The following is a 20,178-nucleotide window of genomic DNA, read 5'->3' on the forward strand; positions in this document are numbered from 1 at the left end:
AGCAGAGAGATCTTAGAACAGATTGGGCGGCAGATCTTGGAACAGTGCAGAAGTAACAGAGCTGTTGTCGTGGGTGACTTCAATGTCCCTAATATTGACTGGAACCTCCTTAGTGCAAATGGTTTGGGTGAAGCAGATTTTGTCAGGTGTGTACAGGAAGGATTCCTGACTCAATATGTAGATAGTCTGACTCGGGGGGGGGGGGGGGGGGGGGCCATATTAGACTTGGTGCTCGTCAACGAACCGGGCCAGATGTCAAATGTCTCGGTGGAAGAGCATTTTGGTGACAGTGACCACAACTCCTTGACCTTTACCATAGTCATGGAGAGGGATAGGAACAGACAGTGTGGGAAGGTACTTAATTGGGGGAGGGGAAATTATACTGCTATTAGACAGGAGCTGAGGAGCATAAAGTGGGAACAATTGTTCTTGGGGAAATGCACAACAGTAATGTGGGGGTTGTTTAAGGAGCACTTGCTGCGAGTGCTGGCTAGTTTTGTCCCACTGAGACGAGGGAGGAATGGTAAGGTGAAGGAGTATTGGATGACAAGAGAAGTGGAGCTTCTAGTCAAGAGGAAGAAGGAAGATTACATAAGGTTGAGGAAGCAAGGATCTGACTCGGCTCTAGAGGGTTACAAGGTAGCCAGGAAGCAACTCAAAAATGGACTGAGGAGAGCTAGAAGGGGGCATGAAAAAGCCCTGGCGGGAAGGAATAGGGAAAACCCCAAGGCATTCTACACTTATGTGAGAAATAAGAGGATGATCAGAGTGAGAGTAGGGCCAATCAGGGATAGTGGAGGGAACTTGTGCCTAGAGTCTGAGGAGATGGGGGAGGCCCTAAATGAATATTTTGCTTCAGTTCTCACTAGAGAGAGGGACCTTGTTACTCAGGAGAACAGTGTGAACCAGGTTAATAGACTCAAACAGGTTGATATTAAGAATGAGGATGTGCTGTAAATTTTGAAAAGCATCAGGATAAATAAGTCCCCTGGGCCTGACGGGATATACCCAAGGTTACTACGGGAAGCGAGGGAGGAGAGTGCTGCACCGTTGGCGATGATCTTTGCGTCCTCACTCTCCAGTGGAGTAGTACTGGATGATTGGAGGGAGGCGAATATTGTTCCCCTGTTCAAGAAAGGGAATAGGGAAATCCCTGGGAATTACAGACCCATCAGTCTTACGTTTGTGGTGAGCAAAATATTGGAAAGGATTTTGAGAGATAAGGGGCGAGATTCTCCACTCCCGCGCCGGTTGGGAGAATCGCTTGGGCCGCCAAAATTTCCCGGGACGCCGGTCCGACGCCCTCCCGCGATTCTCCCAAGCGGCGGGAACGGCCCCGTCGAGTTCCGCGTGCCGCAGGCCGGAGAATCGCCGGAGACACCCAAAATGGCGATTCTCTGGCACCCCCGCTATTCTCAGGCCAGGATGGGCCAAGCGGCCAGGCCGAAACGGCGGGTTCCCCCCGGCGCCGTCCATACCTGGTTGCTGCCGTCGGGAACAGCGCGGGAACGCTGGGGGGGCGGCCTGCGGGGGGGGGGGGGGGGGGGGGAGGAGGATCCTGCACCGGGGGGGGTACCTCAAATGTGGCATGGCCCGCGATCGGTGCCCACCAATCGTCGGGCCGTCCTCTCTGAAGGAGGACCTCCTTTCTTCCGCGGCCCCACAAGATCCGTCCGCCATCTTCTTGCGGGGCGGACTCAGAGAGGACGGCAACCACGCATGCGCGGGTGATGGCAGTTATGCGGCGCCGCCTTTACGTGGCGACAAGGCCTGGCGCGTGTAGATGATGCGGCCCCGATCCTAGCCCATTGTCGGGGCCTGAATCGGTCGGCACCGGGGCTGTTTCGCACCGCCGTGAACCTCGACAGCGTTCACGGCGGCGTGGGCACTTCAGCGTGGGAGTGGAGAATCCTGCCCAGGATTTATGATTATTTAGAAAAACATAGTTTGATTAAAGATAGTCAGCATGGCTTTGTGAGGGGCATGTCATGCCTCACAAGCCTCATTGAATTATTTGAGGATGTGACTAGACACATTGATGAAGGTTGGGCAGTGGATGTGGTGTATATGGATTTCAGTAAGGCATTTGATAAGGTTCCCCATGGTAGGCTCATTCAGAAAGTTAGAGGGCATGGGATGTAGGGACATTTCGCTGTCTGGATACAGAATTGACTGGCCAAAAGAAGACAGCGAGTGGTAGTGGATGGAAAGTATTCCGCCTGGAGGTCGATGACCAGTGGTGTCCCGCAGGATCTGTTGTGGGACCTCTGCTCTTTGTGGTTTTTATAAATGACTTGGATGAGGAAGTGGAAGGGTGGGTTAGTAAGTTTGCCGATGACACGAAGGTTGGGGGAGTTGTAGATAGTGTTGAGGGTTGTTGCAGGTTACAACAGGACATTGACAGGATGCAGAGCTGGGCTGAGAAGTGGCAGATGAAGTTCAACCTTGATAAATGTGAAGTGATTCATTTTGGAAGGTCGAATTTGAATGCTGAATACAGGGTTAAATGCAGGATTCCTGGAAGTGTGGAGGAATAGAGGGATCTTGGGGTCCACGTACATAGATCTCTCAAAGTTGCCTCTAGGTTGATAGGGTTGTTAAGAAGGCATATGGTGTGTTGGCTTTCATTAACAGGGGGATTGAGTTTAAGAGCCGCAAGGTTTTGCTGCAGCTTTATTAAACCCTAGTTAGACTACACTTGGAATATTGTGTCCAGTTCTGGTCGCCTCATTATAGGAAGGATGTGGATGCTTTGGAGAGGGTACAGAGGGCATGTCTAATGAAGAAAGGTTGAGGGAGGTAGGGCTTTTCTCACTGGAGTGAAGAAGGCAGAGAGGTGACTTGATAGAGGTGTACAAGGTGATGAGAGGCATGGATAGAGTGGATAGCCAGAGACTTTTCCCCAGGGTGGTAAGGCTGTCACGAGGGGACATAATTTTAAGGTGATTGGAGGAAGGTATTGGGGAGATGTCGGAGATAGGTTCTTTACACAGAGAGTGGTGGGTGTGTGGAATGCACTGCCAGCAGAGATGGTGGAGTCAGAGTCATTAGGGACATTTAAGCGACTCTTAGACAGGCACATGGACAGCAGTAAATTGAAGGGGCGTAGGTTAGATTGATCTTCGATTAGGATAAATGGTCGGCACAACATCGTGGGCTGAAGGGCCTGTACTGTGCTGTACTGTTCTATGTTCTCTATGTTCTAAAACATCTGAGCAAATACAATAACGAAATATCATCAAAACGATCCAATATTGGATTGTGCCGACCCATGCTGAAATCGAGGCATTTTCCAATGGCTATTGTAAAAGGTAACAGTCACCCAGTCAGTCGTGAGTCCCCAAAGAGGATCAAAAAGCAGAATACTACGGATTCCAGAAATCTGAAATAAAAACAGAAAATGCTGGGCGAAAATCAGCATATTCGGCAGCATCTGTAGCACATCCACCGCGGCCGCAGGTCCGAGCTCCCGCCGAGTGGTACGAGGTTGGAACCTCGCTGGCGAAACTCGGCGGGGGTTTGGCCAGTCGACCGTGGAGAATCGCCGCGGGGGCCCGGCGACCGCACGGGCACGATTGCCGTTGATTCTCCGGTCGCCAGAGAATCGCACCCCGGCGTTGGAGCAGCGTGGTGGGAATTTCCCACGTGCTCAGCGATTCTCCGACCCACCACAGACTCGGAGAATCTCGCCCCTAAAGTTTTTTACAATATTTGCTGATTTGTTAACAAAAGACAATAATAGTCAATACTCAGTCTCTTTCTTTGTCAAACACAGTAATACTCATGAGAGATGACAGGGGTTAACAGGGAGCTGGGAGCTCTTGCAAGGTGACACATGATGCTTGAACCTAGTACCCAAAAATGCACACATGGACACCACTCCCCACTCACACCGCCAACCCTAGAACCTATGTAAACTGAGCTAAGGGAAAAGAATGAAACTGACTAAACTAACAAATGCAAAGAACCCTGCAATTCCACCATGAAAATATCTACAGAAGATTGTATTCTTAGAGGCAAGCAACTAACGCAATAAAAAAGTATGACTGGGTCAGATCCTGTTGCAAAGGATCTTCGTGGAAATGCAGGTTATATATTCCGACATGGAGCATGCACTAGGTTGTGCTGTTTCCCTTTTGCCCAATTTGCTCAGAATCAGCCAAACAGAGCAAAAGATCGTTGAGTTGTAAGCATAAATCACATACAGCACAAGTTGAGTTTCTGCAATCTTTTGTACTGTCTTAAAACATATACAGGTTTAAAAATTAAAAGTCAGCATAGTCGCAGATAGTGGATTGGCATTCTGATTAAAATGCTTATTTCTTGTGATAAAACAACTTTTAGCTGTATTAAACAAACAAGTTTCCACTCTAAATATTTCAAGACTTTTTTAAAGTAGAATTTATTTTTAAATGACATTCCAAACTATTGCCCGATTATATTGGTTTATGACAACTCTTTTGCTCAGCTTTTGCAAATAAGTTTGAGCAGGAACTAGCAATAAAAAAAACACTTCTCAAACCAGAGGAATTTGCACTTGTATCTCTGATTTTATCCAAAGTGGAAACTCTACCCTGCCTTGTTTTTTTTTAAGATAATTTATTGGGGTATTTTTAAATAGATACAAAAACAGAAAGACTCAAAGAGCCATAACAAACAAACAACAATGTAATAATATATCTAACACTAATTATATACATTCCCTCCTACCTCCCCCCCCCCCTTTTATCCAGAATAACCCTCGATCCCCCTTTCTCCCTTAAGAAAGAAATTTTAAAAAGAGAGAAAACGAGACCCTCGCCCTCCCCGCACTGACATTTTACTACGCTTTAAAGAAGTCGATGAACAGCTTCCCCCTCATGGAGAAAGTCTCGTCCATCCCCCTAATGGCAAACTTAATCTTTTCTAAGTGAAGGACTCCCGCCGGGTCATTCACCCATGTCCCTACCCTTGGCAGCTCCGAATCCTGCCAAATCAGCAAGATCCTCCTCCAGGCCAGCAGGAAGACAAAGGCCACTGTGTCAGCTTCTTTGCCCACCAGAGCACCCAGATCATCCACATCCAAATATTGCTACCCATGGGCTCGGTGTCACCTCCGCTCCCAAAACCTTAACTTCGGTAACCCGCCTCCAGAGCCCCACCAGCCTCGAACACGCCCGGACCATGTGGGTGTGGTTCACCAGGGTCCCAGCACACCGCCCGCATTGATCCTCTACCCCCAGGAAGAATCGAATCATCCTAGCCATCGTCATAGCCCCGTGCACCACCTTAAACTGTATTTGGCTTAACCTTGTGCATGACGAGGAAGCATTAATCCTGCGTAGAGCCTCATTCCAAATATTCTTCCGCATCACGGAAGAACGGGACGAGGTCCTACAAGCTGAATTCAGGGAGTTAGGAGTTAAACTAAAAAGTAGGACCTCAAAGGTAGTAATCTCAGGATTGCTACCAGGCACACGAGCTAGTCAGAGTAGGAATGTCAGGATAGATAAGATGAATGTGTGGCTCGAGAGATGGTGCAAGAGGGAGGGATTCAAATTCCTGGGGCATTGGAACCGATTCTGGGGGAGGTGGGACCAGTACAAACCGGACGGTCTGCACCTGGGCAGGACTGGAACCGATGTCCTAGGGGGGGTGTTTGCTAGAGCTGTTGGGGAGAGTTTAAACTAATGTGGCAGGGGGTTGGGAACCAATGCAGGAAGTTGGAATGTAGTAAAACAGGGTCAGAAACAAAAGGCAGTAAGGGGGAAAGTGTAAGGCAGAGAAGCCATAGTCAAAAATCAAAAAGGGCGACAGTACAAGGTACAGTGACTGAGGGGAGCTCAGTGAATAGGACCAGGAATACTAAAAGGAATAAAATGGGAAGTGAAAACATTAATGGTAAGCGACGCGGCAGGTTGTTACATGAAGATATGGGTTCAACGACAAAGAAAATTAGAAGAAAGGTTAAGAGGAAATATAACTTAGGAGAGGTTACTGATCGAGGTGTTAAGATTCAGAACAGAGGTAAAAAAGCCAACATAAGTGTACTTTACCTGAATGCTCGTAGTATTCGGAATAAGGTAAATGAGGGCGCAAATCATCGTGAATGACTATGATTTAGTGGCCATTACTGAAACATGGTTAAAGGATGGTCACGACTGGGAGTTAAATATCCGAGGGTATCAAACTATTCGGAAGGACAGAGTGGATGGTAAGGGAGGTGGTGTAGCTCTGTTATTTAAGGATGACATCCGGGCAACAGTAAGGGATGACATCAGTGCTATGGAGGATAAGGTTGAATCCATTTGGGTGGAAATCAGGAATAGTAAGGTGAAAAAGTCACTGATAGGAGTAGTCTATAGGCCACCAAATACTAACATTATGGTGGGGCAGGCAATAAACAAAGAAATAACTGTGCATGTAGAAATGGTACAGCAGTTATCATGGGGGATTTTAATCTACATGTCGATTGGTTTAACCAGGTCGGTCAAGACAGCCTTGAGGAGGAGTTTATAGAATGTATCCGCGATAGTTTCCTAGAACAGTATGTAATGGAACCTACGAGGGAACAAGCGGTCCTAGATCTGGTCCTGTGTAATGAGACAGGATTGATTCAGGATCTCATAGTTAGGGATCCTCTCGGAAGGAGCGATCACAATATGGTGGAATTTAAAATACAGATGGAGGGTGAGAAGGTAAATTCAAGCACTGGTGTGTGTGCTTAAGCAAAGGAGATTACAATGGGATGAGAGAAGAACTAGCTAAGGTAGACTGGGAGCAAAGACTTTATGGTGAAACAGTTGAGGAACAGTGGAGAACCTTCCAAGCGATTTTCCACAGTGCTCCGCAACGTTTATACCAACAAAAAGGAAGGACGGTAGAAAGAGGGAAAATCGACCGTGGATACCGAAGGAAATAAGGGAGAGTATCAAATTGAAGGAAAAAGCACACAAAGGAGCAAAGATTAGTGGGAGACTAGAGGACTGGGAAATCTTTAGGGGGCAACAGAAAGCTACTAAAAAAGCTATAAAGAAGAGTAAGATAGATTATGAGAGTAAACTTGCTCAGAATATAAAAACAGATAGTAAAAGTTTCTACAAATATATAAAACAAAAAAGAGTGGCTAAGGTAAATATTGGCCCTTTAGAGGATGAGAAGGGAGATTTAATAATGGGAGATGAGGAAATGGCTGAGGAACTGAACAGGTTTTTTGCGTCGGTCTTCACAGTGGAAGACACAAATAACATACCAGTGACTGATGGAAATGAGGCTATGACAGGTGAGGACCTTGAGAGGATTGTTATCACCAAGGAGGTAGTGATGGGCAAGCTAATGGGGCTAAAGGTAGACAACTCTCCTGGTCCTGATGGAATGCATCCCAGAGTGCAAAAAGAGATGGCTAGGGAAATTGCAAATGCACTAGTGATAATTTACCAAAATTCACTAGACTCTGGGGTGGTCCCGGCGGATTGGAAATTAGCAAACGTGACACCACTGTTTAAAAAAGGAGGTAGGCAGAAAGCAGGTAATTATAGGCCAATGAGCTTAACTTCGGTAGTAGGGAAAATGCTGGAACCTATCATCGAGGAAGAAATAGTGAGGCATCTAGATGGAAATTGTCCCTTTGGGCAGACGCAGCATGGGTTCATAAAGGGCAGGTCGTGCCTAACTAATTTAGTGGAATTTTTTGATTACATTACTAGTGCGGTAGATAACGGGGAGCCAATGGATGTGGTATATCTGGATTTCCAGAAAGCCTTTGACAAGGTGCCACACAAAAGGTTGCTGCATAAGATAAAGATGCATGGCATTAAGGGGAAAGTAGTAGCATGGATAGAGGATTGGTTAATTAATAGAAAGCAAAGAGTGGGGATTAATGGGTGTTTCTCTGGTTGGCAATCAGTAGCTAGTAGTGTCCCTCAGGGATCAGTGTTGGGCCCACAACTGTTCACAATTTACATAGGTGATTTGGAGTTGGGGACCAAGGGCAATGTGTCCCAAGTTTGCAGACGACACTAAGATAAGTGGTAAAGCAAAAAGTGCAGAGGATACTGGAAGTCTGCAGAGGGATTTGGATAGGCTTAGTGAATGGGCTAGGGTCTGGCAGATGGAAAACAATGTTGACAAATGTGAGGTTATCCATTTTGGTAGGAATAACAGCAAAAGGGATTATTATTTAAACGATAAAATATTAAAACATGCTGCTGTGCAGAGAGACCTGGGTGTGCTAGTGCATGAGTCGCAAAAAGTTGGTTTACAGGTGCAACAGGTGATTAAGAAGGCGAATGGAATTTTGTCCTTCATTGCTAGAGGGATGGAGTTTAAGACTAGGGAGGTTCTGCTGCAATTGTATAAGGTGTTAGTGAGGCCACACCTGGAGTATTGTGTTCAGTTTTGGTCTCCTTACTTGAGAAAGGACGTACTGGCACTGGAGGGTGTGCAGAGGAGATTCACTAGGTTAATCCCAGAGCTGAAGGGGGTGGATTACGAGGAGAGGTTGAGTAGACTGGGACTGTACTCGTTGGAATTTAGAAGGATGAGGGGGGATCTTATAGAAACATATAAGATTATGAAGGGAATAGATAGGATAGATGCGGGCAGGTTGTTTCCACTGGCGGATGAAAGCAGAACTAGGGGGCATAGCCTCAAAATAAGGGGAAGTAGATTTAGGACTGAGTTTAGGAGGAACTTCTTCATCCAAAGGGTTGTGAATCTATGGAATTCCTTGCCCAGTGAAGCAGTAGAGGCTCCTTCATTAAATGTTTTTAAGATATAGATAGATAGTTTTTTGAAGAATAAAGGGATTCAGGGTTATGGTGTTCAGGCCGGAAAGTGGAGCTGAGTCCACAAAAGATCAGCCATGATCTCATTGAATGGTGGAGCAGGCTCGAGGGGCCAGATGGCCTACTCCTGCTCCTAGTTCTTATGTTCTTATCACCCCATCCAGTTCCTCTACCCACTTTTACCGAATTTCCTCCACTGGTGCTTCCTCCTTTTTACTCAGCTCCTCATAGATATCAGGGACCTTGCTTTTCTAATCTCGCCATCTGATAAGAGCCTGTCCTGCAGCCCCGGGGGTGGCAGCATTTGGAATGAACCCACCTTCTTTCTCAGGAATGCCATGATCTGTAGGTATCTGAACCCATTCCCCTTTGGCAACTGATAAACCTCTTCTAGCTCCAACAAGTACACAAATACCCTCTCACAAACATGTCCCCCAAATGCCCAATTCCCAACTGGTCCCACTCCCAAAACATGGTGTCCAGCCTCACTGGGATAACTCTGTCTTTCTGTTGTCACAGATCGGTGCCCTCATGTACATGTCGTCCTCCCCAAATTGCTGCCGGCACTGGTTCCATATTCTCAGCACAGAAATCACCAGCAGGATCAAGGAATATCTGCTCGGCGAGAACGGCCGAGCGCCAAAACCAATGCTCTCAAAATGGTTCCCTTACACAAGGGTTCTGCCACTCACCCCCATACTGACTCCTGATCCTCCGTCCGCTTTCAAACCATAGCAATGTTTGCTGTCCAATAATAGTTCTACAAGTTTTGCAACGCCAGGTCTCCCCTCCGTCTATCTATCCTCGGAAAACTCTCCTGGTTCGAGGAGTCTTCCCCGCCCACACAAAGCTCAGGATCAGCTTATTCACTTTCAAAAGAACGACTTGGGCAAGAAAATTGGGGTCTCTGAAACATGAACAAGAATTTCGGCAAGACCACCATTATCACTGTCTGAACTCTCCCCATCAAGTCCTCCCACATTCCCTCCAGTCTTGTCAAGTTTAACTTATGGAGCTGGGCCCAGCTTGTGCCACATGTATCCCCAGAAATCAGAAACTCGATCCAACCAATTGGAACGATAGTTTATTCAGACTTCCCTCCTGCCCCCTGGCATTTATCGGGAACACATCACTCTTTGCCATATTGAGTTTGTATCCCGAGAAGGCACCCCCCCGCCCACTCAACACCCCTCCATTCCCTAGAGGTCCGAAGAGCCATTGCCAATGACTTGATCACAGGAGCACAGAGCAATGGGGAGAGTGGGCATCCCTGCCTTATTCCATGCTGCAATGCAAAGTACTCAGCACCGACACCATTAGTCAGGACACTCGCCTTCAAGGCCTTATACAATAACTGACCCAGTCTACAAACACCTGTTCAAACCTGAACTACTCCAGTATATCGAGCAAGAACACCCACTGTACCCAGTCAAATACCTTCTCCGCATCCATAGATATCACCACTTCCACCTCTTTCCCCTCTGTAGGCATCATGACCATATCCAATAACCTCCGTACATTCACCGACAACTGCCTGTCCTTAACAACCCCGTCTGGTCTTTCCCAATCACACCCGACAGACAACCTCTATCTGTGTAGCCAGAACCTTTGACAAAAGTTTTGCATCAACATTCAATAGCTAAATCAGCCGGTATGTCCCACATTGCACAGGGCTTTTGTCCTTCTTTAGGATGAGTGAGGTAGATGCCTGCGACGGAGTGGTGAGGGAGCTCACCCTTTTCCAGTGCCTTGCTACACAAGGGACCCATCAACAAGGGACCCAACAGCGACCCAAACCGCTTACAGAACCCGGTTGGGAATCCATCTGGGCCGGGGGCCTTCCGCGACTGCAACGACCCCACGCACTCCATCACTTTTCGCAGTCCCACTGGCGCTTTTATCTGCTCTACCTGAGAAACTCCAACCTATCCAGGAAACGTTGTCTTCCCTCGACCCCTAGCGGGGGCTGCAACCAGTATAGTTTCTGGTAAAAGACCTCAAATCACCCTGCCTTGTTTTTAAGGGTTGCCAAATCTCTGGTCAAATACACAACTGTCTTTTCCTTTGACAGGCATTCTTCCAAAAGGAGTACATAGTGAGCCATCCAGAGGACAGTGAGAAGATTAACCAGCTGAAGGAGCTGATGCAGGAACAGGTATTGCCATATTTTCTGTTCTCCATTCATCTCCAGACCCAATTCTGATAGTTTATTCAGAGACCACATCAAAAATTACTCGTGGCTCTGAGCCAGGAAGGGGGAACCTGCAGAAAACATATTTTGTGATTAATGGCTGTCAGAAATTGAAAATATCATTCTGCATTTGAAGAAAACTGGTTTCTGAGGAATCTGGAGTCGAACAAATGAAATACCAGAGGGGAAAGTGGTCTTAACTAGAGTTGTGTCAGTGCTCAACTCAGATCAGGAAGCAACCTTTAAGTGTCAGGACCTGCCTAAATACACTCCTCATTTGGTGGGGTTCAGTCGCTGGACGGCAGGAGGTAAAGTGGCAATTAGTTCCATTGGGAGAAAACCTGACCGTGTCTGATTCACCTCTCACTGGATGAACATTGTAATAGCAATGATGGTAAAAGTACGAGCCAAAGCAGGTAATGGCCTAGACCCCTCTACCCTGTCTGCTGCAGGAGGAACTGTAGCAATGAGCCCCCAGCCCTCCACACCTCCTCCCCCTATCAGCGTGAAAGAATGTCATGATACTCGCCAACAAGAGTAGGAGGAGTGATAGTAATCCAGAGAGCTGCCTTTTATTAAATATTTGAAAAGTGCCACATTGCCAAAATTTACCTTGAGTAAATCAGCAACTGCTCGCCATATAGTTCAAGACAGATCATCAGAAGATAGTAAACAAGAGAGGAGAGGCATACAAATATATGGACATTTGAATTAGGAGCAAAAAAAGACCATTCGGCCCCTCAAGCCTCCTCTGCCATTCAATAACATCATGGCTGATCTGACCTAGCTCCACTTTCCTTCCTACCCCCTAGACCGTTTGACTCCCTTGTCAGTTAAGAATATCTATTTCAGCCTTAGACATATTCACTAACCCTGCCTCCATCACTCTCTGGGGAAGAGAGTTCCACAGACTCACTACCATCTGAGAAAAAAACTGATTTCTCATTTCCATCTTAAATGGGAAACACTTTGGGCAGGATTCTTCGACCCCCCACTGGGTCGGAGAATTGCCGGGGGCGGGGATCACGTCGGGTCGGGGGCCGTTGGCAGCGGCACCCCCGGCAATCCTCTGGCCCCAATGGGCCGAGCGGCCACCCGTTTTTGGCCACTCCCGCCGGCGTGATATAGACATGGTCCATCCCAGCGAGACCTGGCTTGAAAGGCGGCTAGCGGAGTCCTCGGGGGGGCGCGGGGGGATCCGGCCTGGGGGGGGAGCACGGTGGCCTGGCCCGCGATCGAGGCCCACCGATCTGCCGGTGGGCCTGTGCCGTGGGGGCACTTTTTCCCTCCGCCCCAGCCTCTGTAAGGTTCCGCCATGGCCGGTGCGGAGAAGAAACCCCCTGTGCATGCACAGGAAATACGCCGGCGGTTCCGCGCATGCGCCAAAACACGCCGGCAGTCCTGCGCATGTGCCAACTCGCGCCAGTCCGCGGGGGGCCCTTCGGCATCGGTTGGCGTGGCGCCAACCCCTCCAGCGCCAGCCTAGCCCCCGGAGGTGCGGAGGATTCCGCAACTTCCGGGCGTCCCGACGCCGGAGTGGGTCGCGCCGCTCTTGGGGCCGGTACGGGCCGCCCCGCCATTTGCCCGCAGATCAGTGGGCACCAATCGCAGGCCAGGCCACCGTGCAGGACCCCCGGGGCCGGATCCCCCCCGCGTTTCCACCCTAGGACCCTGCTAGACAGCCGACAAGCCAGGTCCCGCCAGGATGGACCCTGTCCATTTCACGCCGGTGGGGCTGGCCAAAAACGGGCGGCCGCTCGGCCCATCGGGGCCCGGAGAATTGCCGGTGTGGCCGCTGCCAACAGCCCCTGATCGGCGCGGCGCGATCCCCGCCCTCGCCCGAAAACGGGTGCCGGAGAATTCGGCAGCCAGCGGCGGAGCGGGATTCACGACCCCCTCCCCCCGTGATTCTCCGACCCCTCCGGGAGGATCGGAGAATCCCGCCCTAGTCACTCCCACAGGGAAACATCCTTTTAGCATCCACTCTGTCAAGTCCTTTCAGTATCTACTGGCGAGATTATAGAGCTGTTGCTGTGTGAGAAACCCAACGGTATGACCAAATTCGTGACCACTTCATGGCAGCATGTAAGGATGACTGGTCTAATTCTTCAGACAGTCAAATAGTCAGAAGACATTCCTACTTGAGGAATTGCCTTTTAGGTGCGCCGTGCATCTTTCAAAAAGGAAGGGTGATACAAAGGGAAAATATCTAGTTATAATTTTTTGCATACTAATGGAGTCCACACTAACTTCTAACTCTAACTCAGTGAACCTCAAGCATCACAGCAATGAAGGCCTCCAGTAACTCCAGGAAAACCATTCAATTGCAGGTGACAGACAGAGGAAGAGATGAAGAAAATAAAGTGGATCAATAGTGCAGTTTTAGTTCATACTGTTTTCCCAGATTGTTCCTCAGTTACCAGCATAACCTGTGTCATTCCGGTCTCCAGGTGCATATCCTTGGAGTGGGATTGGCAATCCATGAGAAATTAGTGCATCCAGAAATGCGACCCCTGCATAAGAAGCTAATAGATCAGTTCCAGATGATGAGGTCCAGCCTTTGCCACGTGAGTATTAGCCTTATTTATTCGATGGTCAGGTTTGCTTGTATGTACCTTAAGCCAAACAATAATTTTTAAGAGGATGTTTTTATTTTATACTCATCAAGGTTGTTAATATCTTGCATTTTTTTCATTCATAGGATGGGCACATTGCTGGCAGGGCCAACATTTATTGCCCATCTCAAATTGCCCTTGCGAAAGTGGTAGTGAGCTGCCTTTTTGAATCACTGTAGTCCTTGGTGGAGGCACATCCACCATGTTATGGGTGGGAGTTCCAGATTTTTAACCCAAAAATAATGAAGGAACAGCAATATATTTCCAAATCAGGATGGTGTGTAGCATGCAGAGACCTTGCAGATGGTACCCATGTGCCTGCTATCCTTGTTTTTCTAGATGGTAGAAGTTGTGGGTTTGGAAGGTGCTGTTAAAGGAGCCTTGGCAAGTTGCTCCGATCAGAAGTATACACTGCTGCCACCATATACAGTGGTGGAGGGAGTGAATGTTTAATATTGTGGTTGTGATGCCAATCAAGCAGACTGCTTTGTCCTGGATTGTGTTGGGCTTCTTTAGTGTTGTTGGAAGTGTACTCATCCGGGTAAGTGGAGGAAATTTCATCACACTCCTGATTTGTGTCTTAGGCTTTGGGGAGTCAGGAGATGAGTTACACATCACTCAATTCTTAGCCCGTGACCTGCACTTGTAGCCATAGTGATGTAATTTAGATTCTGGTGAATGGTAATCCCGACAATGTTGATTGTGGGATATTCAACAATGGTATTGCCATTGAATGTCAGAGGTAGGTGGTTAGATTCTCTTATACAAGATGGTAATTACCTATAGCACAAGTGTTATTTGGTACTTATCAGCCCAAGTCTCAATGTTATCCAGGTCTTACTGCACATAGACACCAACTGCTTCAGTATCTCTAGAGTTGCAGACAGTACCGAACATTTTGCAATCATCATCAAACATTCCCACTTCTTGCCTCATGATTGATAAAAGCTGCTGAAGATAATTGAGGCATGAACACTGCCCTGAGGAACTTCTGCTGTGTTTTGAGCTGAGATAATTAACTTCAACGATCACAGCCATCTTCCCTTGTTTTAGGTATGTCTCCAGCCAGTGGAGAGTTTTTCCACTTGGTTCCCATTAACTTCAATTTTGTTATGTGCCCCTTGATGCCACACTTGGTCAATTGCTGCCTGTCACCTCAGTGACAGTAATTAAGCTCTTTTGAAAATGTGTTGGCCTAAGCTGTACTGAGGGGCGAAATTCTCCGGTATCGGCGCGATGTCCGCTGACTGGCACCCAAAACGGCGCAAATCAGTCGGGCATCGTGCCGCCCCAAAGGTGCAGAATGCTCCACATCTTGGGGGGCCGAGCCCCAACCTTAAGGGGCTAGGCCCGCGCCGGACTAATTTGCGCCCCGCCAGCTGGCAGTAAAGGCCTTTGGTGCCCCACCAGCTGGCGCGGAAATGACATCTCCGGGCGGTGCATGCGCGGGAGGCGTACTGGCTGCTGGGAGGCTTCTGCCGGTATCTACTAGCCATGTTGTGCTCCCATTCAGACGTAACGTGTAGATCGTGCCCTAGATTTTTATCGCAGGTTTATTTAATTGCATTTAAATTTCCCCAGCCGCCATGGTTGGATTTGAACTAATTTATCTGGAGCACTAATCAAGGCCATGGGATTGCTAGCCCAATGTATTACCACTGTGCTCCTGTCCCCATACAACATGTACACATATTTAGTATCTACAGGAACACAGCAGAAACAGGCCAAGGTTTCTTTGATGGCACCTCCTAAACCTGTGCCCTCCACCATCTAGAAGGACAAGGGCAGGAGAGTTCACGGAAACATCATGAAGCAGGAGGAGCCCATTTGGCCCTTTGAGCCTGCTTTACAATTCATTTTGATCATAGCTGATCATCCAACTCAGTAACTTGTTCCCGCTTTTTCTCCCATATCCTTTGACCTCTTTAGCCCCAAGTGCTATATCTAACTCCCTTGACTTGGATGCATAATCGCTATTCCTTCCTTATGCCCAGGTCAACATCTTCGAACTCTCAACCTAAGATCATTGAGTGAGTACACTCAACACAAAGAGTGCAGGAGTATAAGAATGTGGCTCACGAGCACCTACCAAAGGGAAACAAGGGATGGTAATAAATGTTGGCCTTGGCAGTGACCCCCACATTCAAATAATAAATGTTTACAAACTCTGTGCCAACAATATGACTTATCCCCAACTTCTGTCAACATGCTGAGATATTCTAAATAACTTTCCTGATTTTGTGCCAAATGCTACTTTCGTGCTGTGGGCCCGTACCCACTCCAAATGATTTTACATGGGTCCCTCATAGCCACCATTGAAGAGACTTCTATCTCTTTAGTCTCGACTGGACCTGAATCCAACTCTAAAGTGTGAAAGCCCACTGACCCTGGGTGGCTGTATTGCAATTAATTGATGCTCACCACAAGCTGAACTTCAGTGGCTCTTGTTCCCAGGAGGGGGCCGGGCTCAGCAGGCGTGTGACTTGGACATGGGACTAATGCCAATTCGTTGATCCATCGAGCAAAGCTCCCACTGAGAGTACAGGATTGTTAAATGGCTGATCTTTGACAGGAATGCTGCAAAAAGGAATTCCAACCCAAACCTGCAAATTAGAGTATAATGTCTTAAAGGGGCGGTGCTGCATAATAAACTACTAGGCTAATCAGTAGCACAACTTTAAAAAGTCTGAAAGCATTCTTATTGAGAGGAGGAAAATGCTGACACAGAGGCTACGGTTTCCATGACAATCCTTTGGATGCGGTTGCTCACTTACTAAATGATCTTGAGGTGTAACTGAAGGGGACAGATTGCTTCCATGATGTTTACATTTCAAACAGATATTTGTATTCCTGCATGACAATGTGTAAAAACATGTTACAGTACAGTGAGGTTCTTGCGTCAGTACCATGTGGAGATTATTTTCTGTCATCACCCTCACCCTTTTGCTGATTAGTGCAGTGTGTTAAGAGACATTTAAGCTCCACTGATTTTATAACAGCGTGTAACAGTGCTGTTTTGTGTGAGTCCAGAAACTCCCTGAGTTCATTCCCTAACCTATGCCATTGTCAAGCAGACGTACAGTAGGAGCAATATTATCCTTGATGCCTCAACATAGGAAGGGATAAATTAATTGGAGTCCCCACATTTGATCACTGTCCACTCACCCCTACTGGAAAAAATCTATGGAGCTAATGTTTGTTCCTATTACATTTTGAAGCCATGATGTGGAGATGCCAGCATTGGACTGGGGTGGGGTGTGTAAATTTTGAAGACAAGCACAGATGAGTATACTATAGGGAGATATTAATTTGAGAGCATCCAGTTAAATATTCAGGTCCTCTACCTGGCAACTGTCTGATGCTGGACCAGACTTTGCAGCCTTGGCATTCAGTTGCATATTATAGGAAGGACGTGGAAGCATTGGAAAGGGTGCAGAGGAGATTTACCAGGATGTCGCCTGGTATGGAGGGAAGATCATGGGCGAAATTCTCCGTTATCGGCGCAAAGTCCGCCAATCGGCGCAAATCCGACTTGCGTCACGTCGGAAAAATGGGTCGAAAGTCTCCGGCCCGAAATGGGCTAGCAGCGACGTAACGGGATCCGCGCTTGCGCACGTGGTTCACGCCGTGCAACGTCATACGCGCCGCACGGCGTGACGGCTCATAAGGCTGCGCTACTCCCCCCCCCACCCGACCGGAACACCCGACCGGAACACCCGACTGGATGGCTGGCCACCGCTCAGCCCCGAGGTTCGAGTCACGGGATGTGGAGGCGCTCCTGGACGCAGTGGAGCAGAGGAGGGACGCCCTGTATCCCGGGCACGGCCGCAGAGTTGCCCCACGCCACAGCCGGCGTCTGTGGAGGGAAGTGGCAGAGGCCGTCATCGCTGCGGCCCTGACACCACGGACAGGCACCCAGTGCCACAAGAAGGTGAACGACCTCATCAGAGCAGGCAGGGTGAGCCTCCCCCATATCCCCCCTCCCCCATATCCCCCTCCCCCATATCCCCCCTCCCCCATATCCCCCTCCCCCATATCCCCCCTCCCCCATATCCCCCCTCCCCATATCCCCCCTCCCCATATCCCCCCTCCCCCATATCCCCCCTCCCCATATCTCCCATATCCCCCCTCCCCCATAACCCCCCTCCCCCATATCTCCCATATCCCCCCTCCCCATAACCCCCCTCCCCCATAACCCCCCTCCCCCATATCCCCCCTCCCCCATATCCCTCCTCCCCATATCCCCCCTCCCCAATATCCCCGCTCCCTCATATCCCCCATATCCCCCCTCCCCCATATCCCCTCTCCCCATATCCCCCCTCCCCCATATCCCCCCTCTCCCATATCCCCCCTCCCCCATAGCCCCCCTCCCCCATATCCCCCCTCCCCATATCCCCCCCTCCCCCATATCCCCCTCCCCCATATCCCCCCTCCCCATATTCCATATCCCCCCTCCCCCATATCCCCCCTCCCCCATATCCCACCTCCCCAATATCCCCCCTCCCCCATATCCCCAAGTGAATCCAGCCCGAACCTTAACCTCTGCAATGCACGCGCAACCGATGGCGTGCATTCATATACCTGCCTAACAGTGTTGCCTTTTACCCCTGCCACCACCCCCCCCCCCCACAGGAGGAGCGCGCACACAACAATAGGGAGCATGTGAGGACTGGAGGAGGCCCCGCTGATGAGAGGCCACTGACCGAACACGAGGAAAGGGCCCTGGAACTGGCTGGCGGACCTGACGACCGGGAGGTTGCTGATGCAGAGGTCGGGGGCGTACTAGCAAGTGAGCCACCGACAGCCCGTCCCCATATCCCCCCTCCCCTATCTCCCCCTCCCCCATATCACCTGATCACTGCCTGCGTGTCTAACCATGCATGCTTCATTGTGTATCGCAGGAGCAAACGTCCAGGCACCCATCCCCGCAGATGCAGACCGCCCGCAGGATGCCCCTTGGAGGCCACGGGAGACAGAGAGACCCGGACCCTCCAGCGTGCGACGCCCGCAGGATGCCCCTCGCACACCACGGGAGACGGAGAGACCTGGAGCAACAGGGAGACGACACCCCCGTCACGTGCGGGAGCGACCACCCAGCGACGAGGGGGGCAGCCACAGGCCCCCGTCACATCCGAGCCAGGACACCACTACCCAGGACACCCCTACCCAGGACACCCCTACCCGGGACAGCACTACCCAGGAAGACGAAATACCGGACAGTGACTCAGAGTGGACGGGTGGAGACGAACCCCCACCCCAAAGTGCCATGGACTCAGAGTGGGACGAAGAGCACGACACAATGCCACTGCTGTCACCAACACCCTCCACCATCGCAGAAACACTCACCTCGGTTGGGCACTTTAGTGATGAGGCGTCTGGTACACTCACTGGTGCGCACAACACAGCCGTCCCGGTACAGCAGGTGGAGGTAGGAGCAGCAGAGGGGCCGGGCGGTCGGAGGGCAGCCCAGCCCAAGCGAACATCTGCCGCCCAGATGGATCCCGGGTTCCTGGAGTTACCACACCCACACATAGATCCGATGCAACCACCGACCCGGAGACGAGCGAAGAGGGTGACTGCCGGCTTGCGGCGGCTGCAGTCGCAGGTGGAGGAGTCCACCCGCGTCCAGGAGCTGGAAGTGGTGCCGGTCATACGTGCCACCAAGGCCGACACCGCACGGGTGGCGTCCGCGGTGGAGGCAATGGGTGTGACGGTGTCAGACATGGGGAACGGTTTGCGAGGCCTGGGGCTTTCCGTGCAGGCGGCGTCTGTGGCCCAGGAAATGGCTGCCCTCTCACAGGAGGCCATGAGCCAGTGCCAGCGCCAGATGTCAGAGGCGCTCAACACCATAGCCCAGTCTCAGCAGGCCATAGCCCAGTCTCTGCAGGCCATGGCCCAGTCTCTGCAGGCCATCACTGAGGGCATCGGCGCCAGTGGCCATGTGCGAGCCGGCCTCGCACTGTCACAGACAGGGTTTGCCAACCCCCTGGGCTCCATGGCTGCAAACCTGCAGACCCCTGTCGATACCAGCACGGGCCTCCAGGACCGGCAGCGCCAGATGTCTGGGGGGCGTCGGATGGCCAGTCCGTTCGCATCCCCCACCCATGTAGAGGCCTGGGGGCCATCGGGCACCCCGAGGGAGGAGGAGGTGGTGTGGTCCGTCCCGGCTCCCCCTGTAGGGGAGGTCCCGGAACACCGCGACACCTTGGACTCCCCCCCCCCCCCCTTCCGTCCCAGGTGCATCGGGTGGGCAACGGGCAGGACAGGCTGGCAGCTCGCCATCCCAGTCGCCCGGGCCGCAGCCTGGCCCATCTAGGCCAGGACGCCCCAGGAAACGGCCGCCAAAGGGATCCAGTGTCAGAGGGCAGGAATCACTGGAGTCCACCTCCAGTTCTGCTGTACCGTCTGGGGAACCACGTAGACGTAGTCAAAGGGCCCGTAAGGCCAAACAATTAGACACTGAGTAAGTTGGCACGGGTGCAAGGCACAGATGAGGCTAGGGCAAGTGCATGAACTTCTTTGGTTATTAAAGTCAATGTTACACCTACAGAAGCTGCCTTTGTGCTCTGTCCAAAGCGTGCGGGGGTGTCATGTACGTTGAGCGCAA

At 50.2% G+C, this 20,178-nt stretch overlaps 1 protein-coding gene across 8 annotated transcripts in view; it reads left to right on the forward strand.

Annotated features, from left to right (window-relative positions):
* dock3 (dedicator of cytokinesis 3) overlaps window positions 1-20,178 on the forward strand; it is a 1,587,592-nt gene that overhangs the window by 1,453,567 nt on the left and 113,847 nt on the right. For all 8 annotated transcript variants that reach the window (XM_072472048.1, XM_072472049.1, XM_072472047.1 and 5 more), the window contains 2 exons: window positions 10,837-10,920; window positions 13,407-13,523. In XM_072472048.1, the coding sequence (XP_072328149.1) occupies window positions 10,837-10,920; window positions 13,407-13,523 (201 nt within the window). The remainder of the gene's footprint in view (window positions 1-10,836; window positions 10,921-13,406; window positions 13,524-20,178) is intronic.

The sequence above is a fragment of the Scyliorhinus torazame genome, chromosome 13 (genome assembly GCF_047496885.1).
Source record: "Scyliorhinus torazame isolate Kashiwa2021f chromosome 13, sScyTor2.1, whole genome shotgun sequence".
In the NCBI taxonomy this organism is placed as follows: Eukaryota; Metazoa; Chordata; class Chondrichthyes; order Carcharhiniformes; family Scyliorhinidae; genus Scyliorhinus; species Scyliorhinus torazame.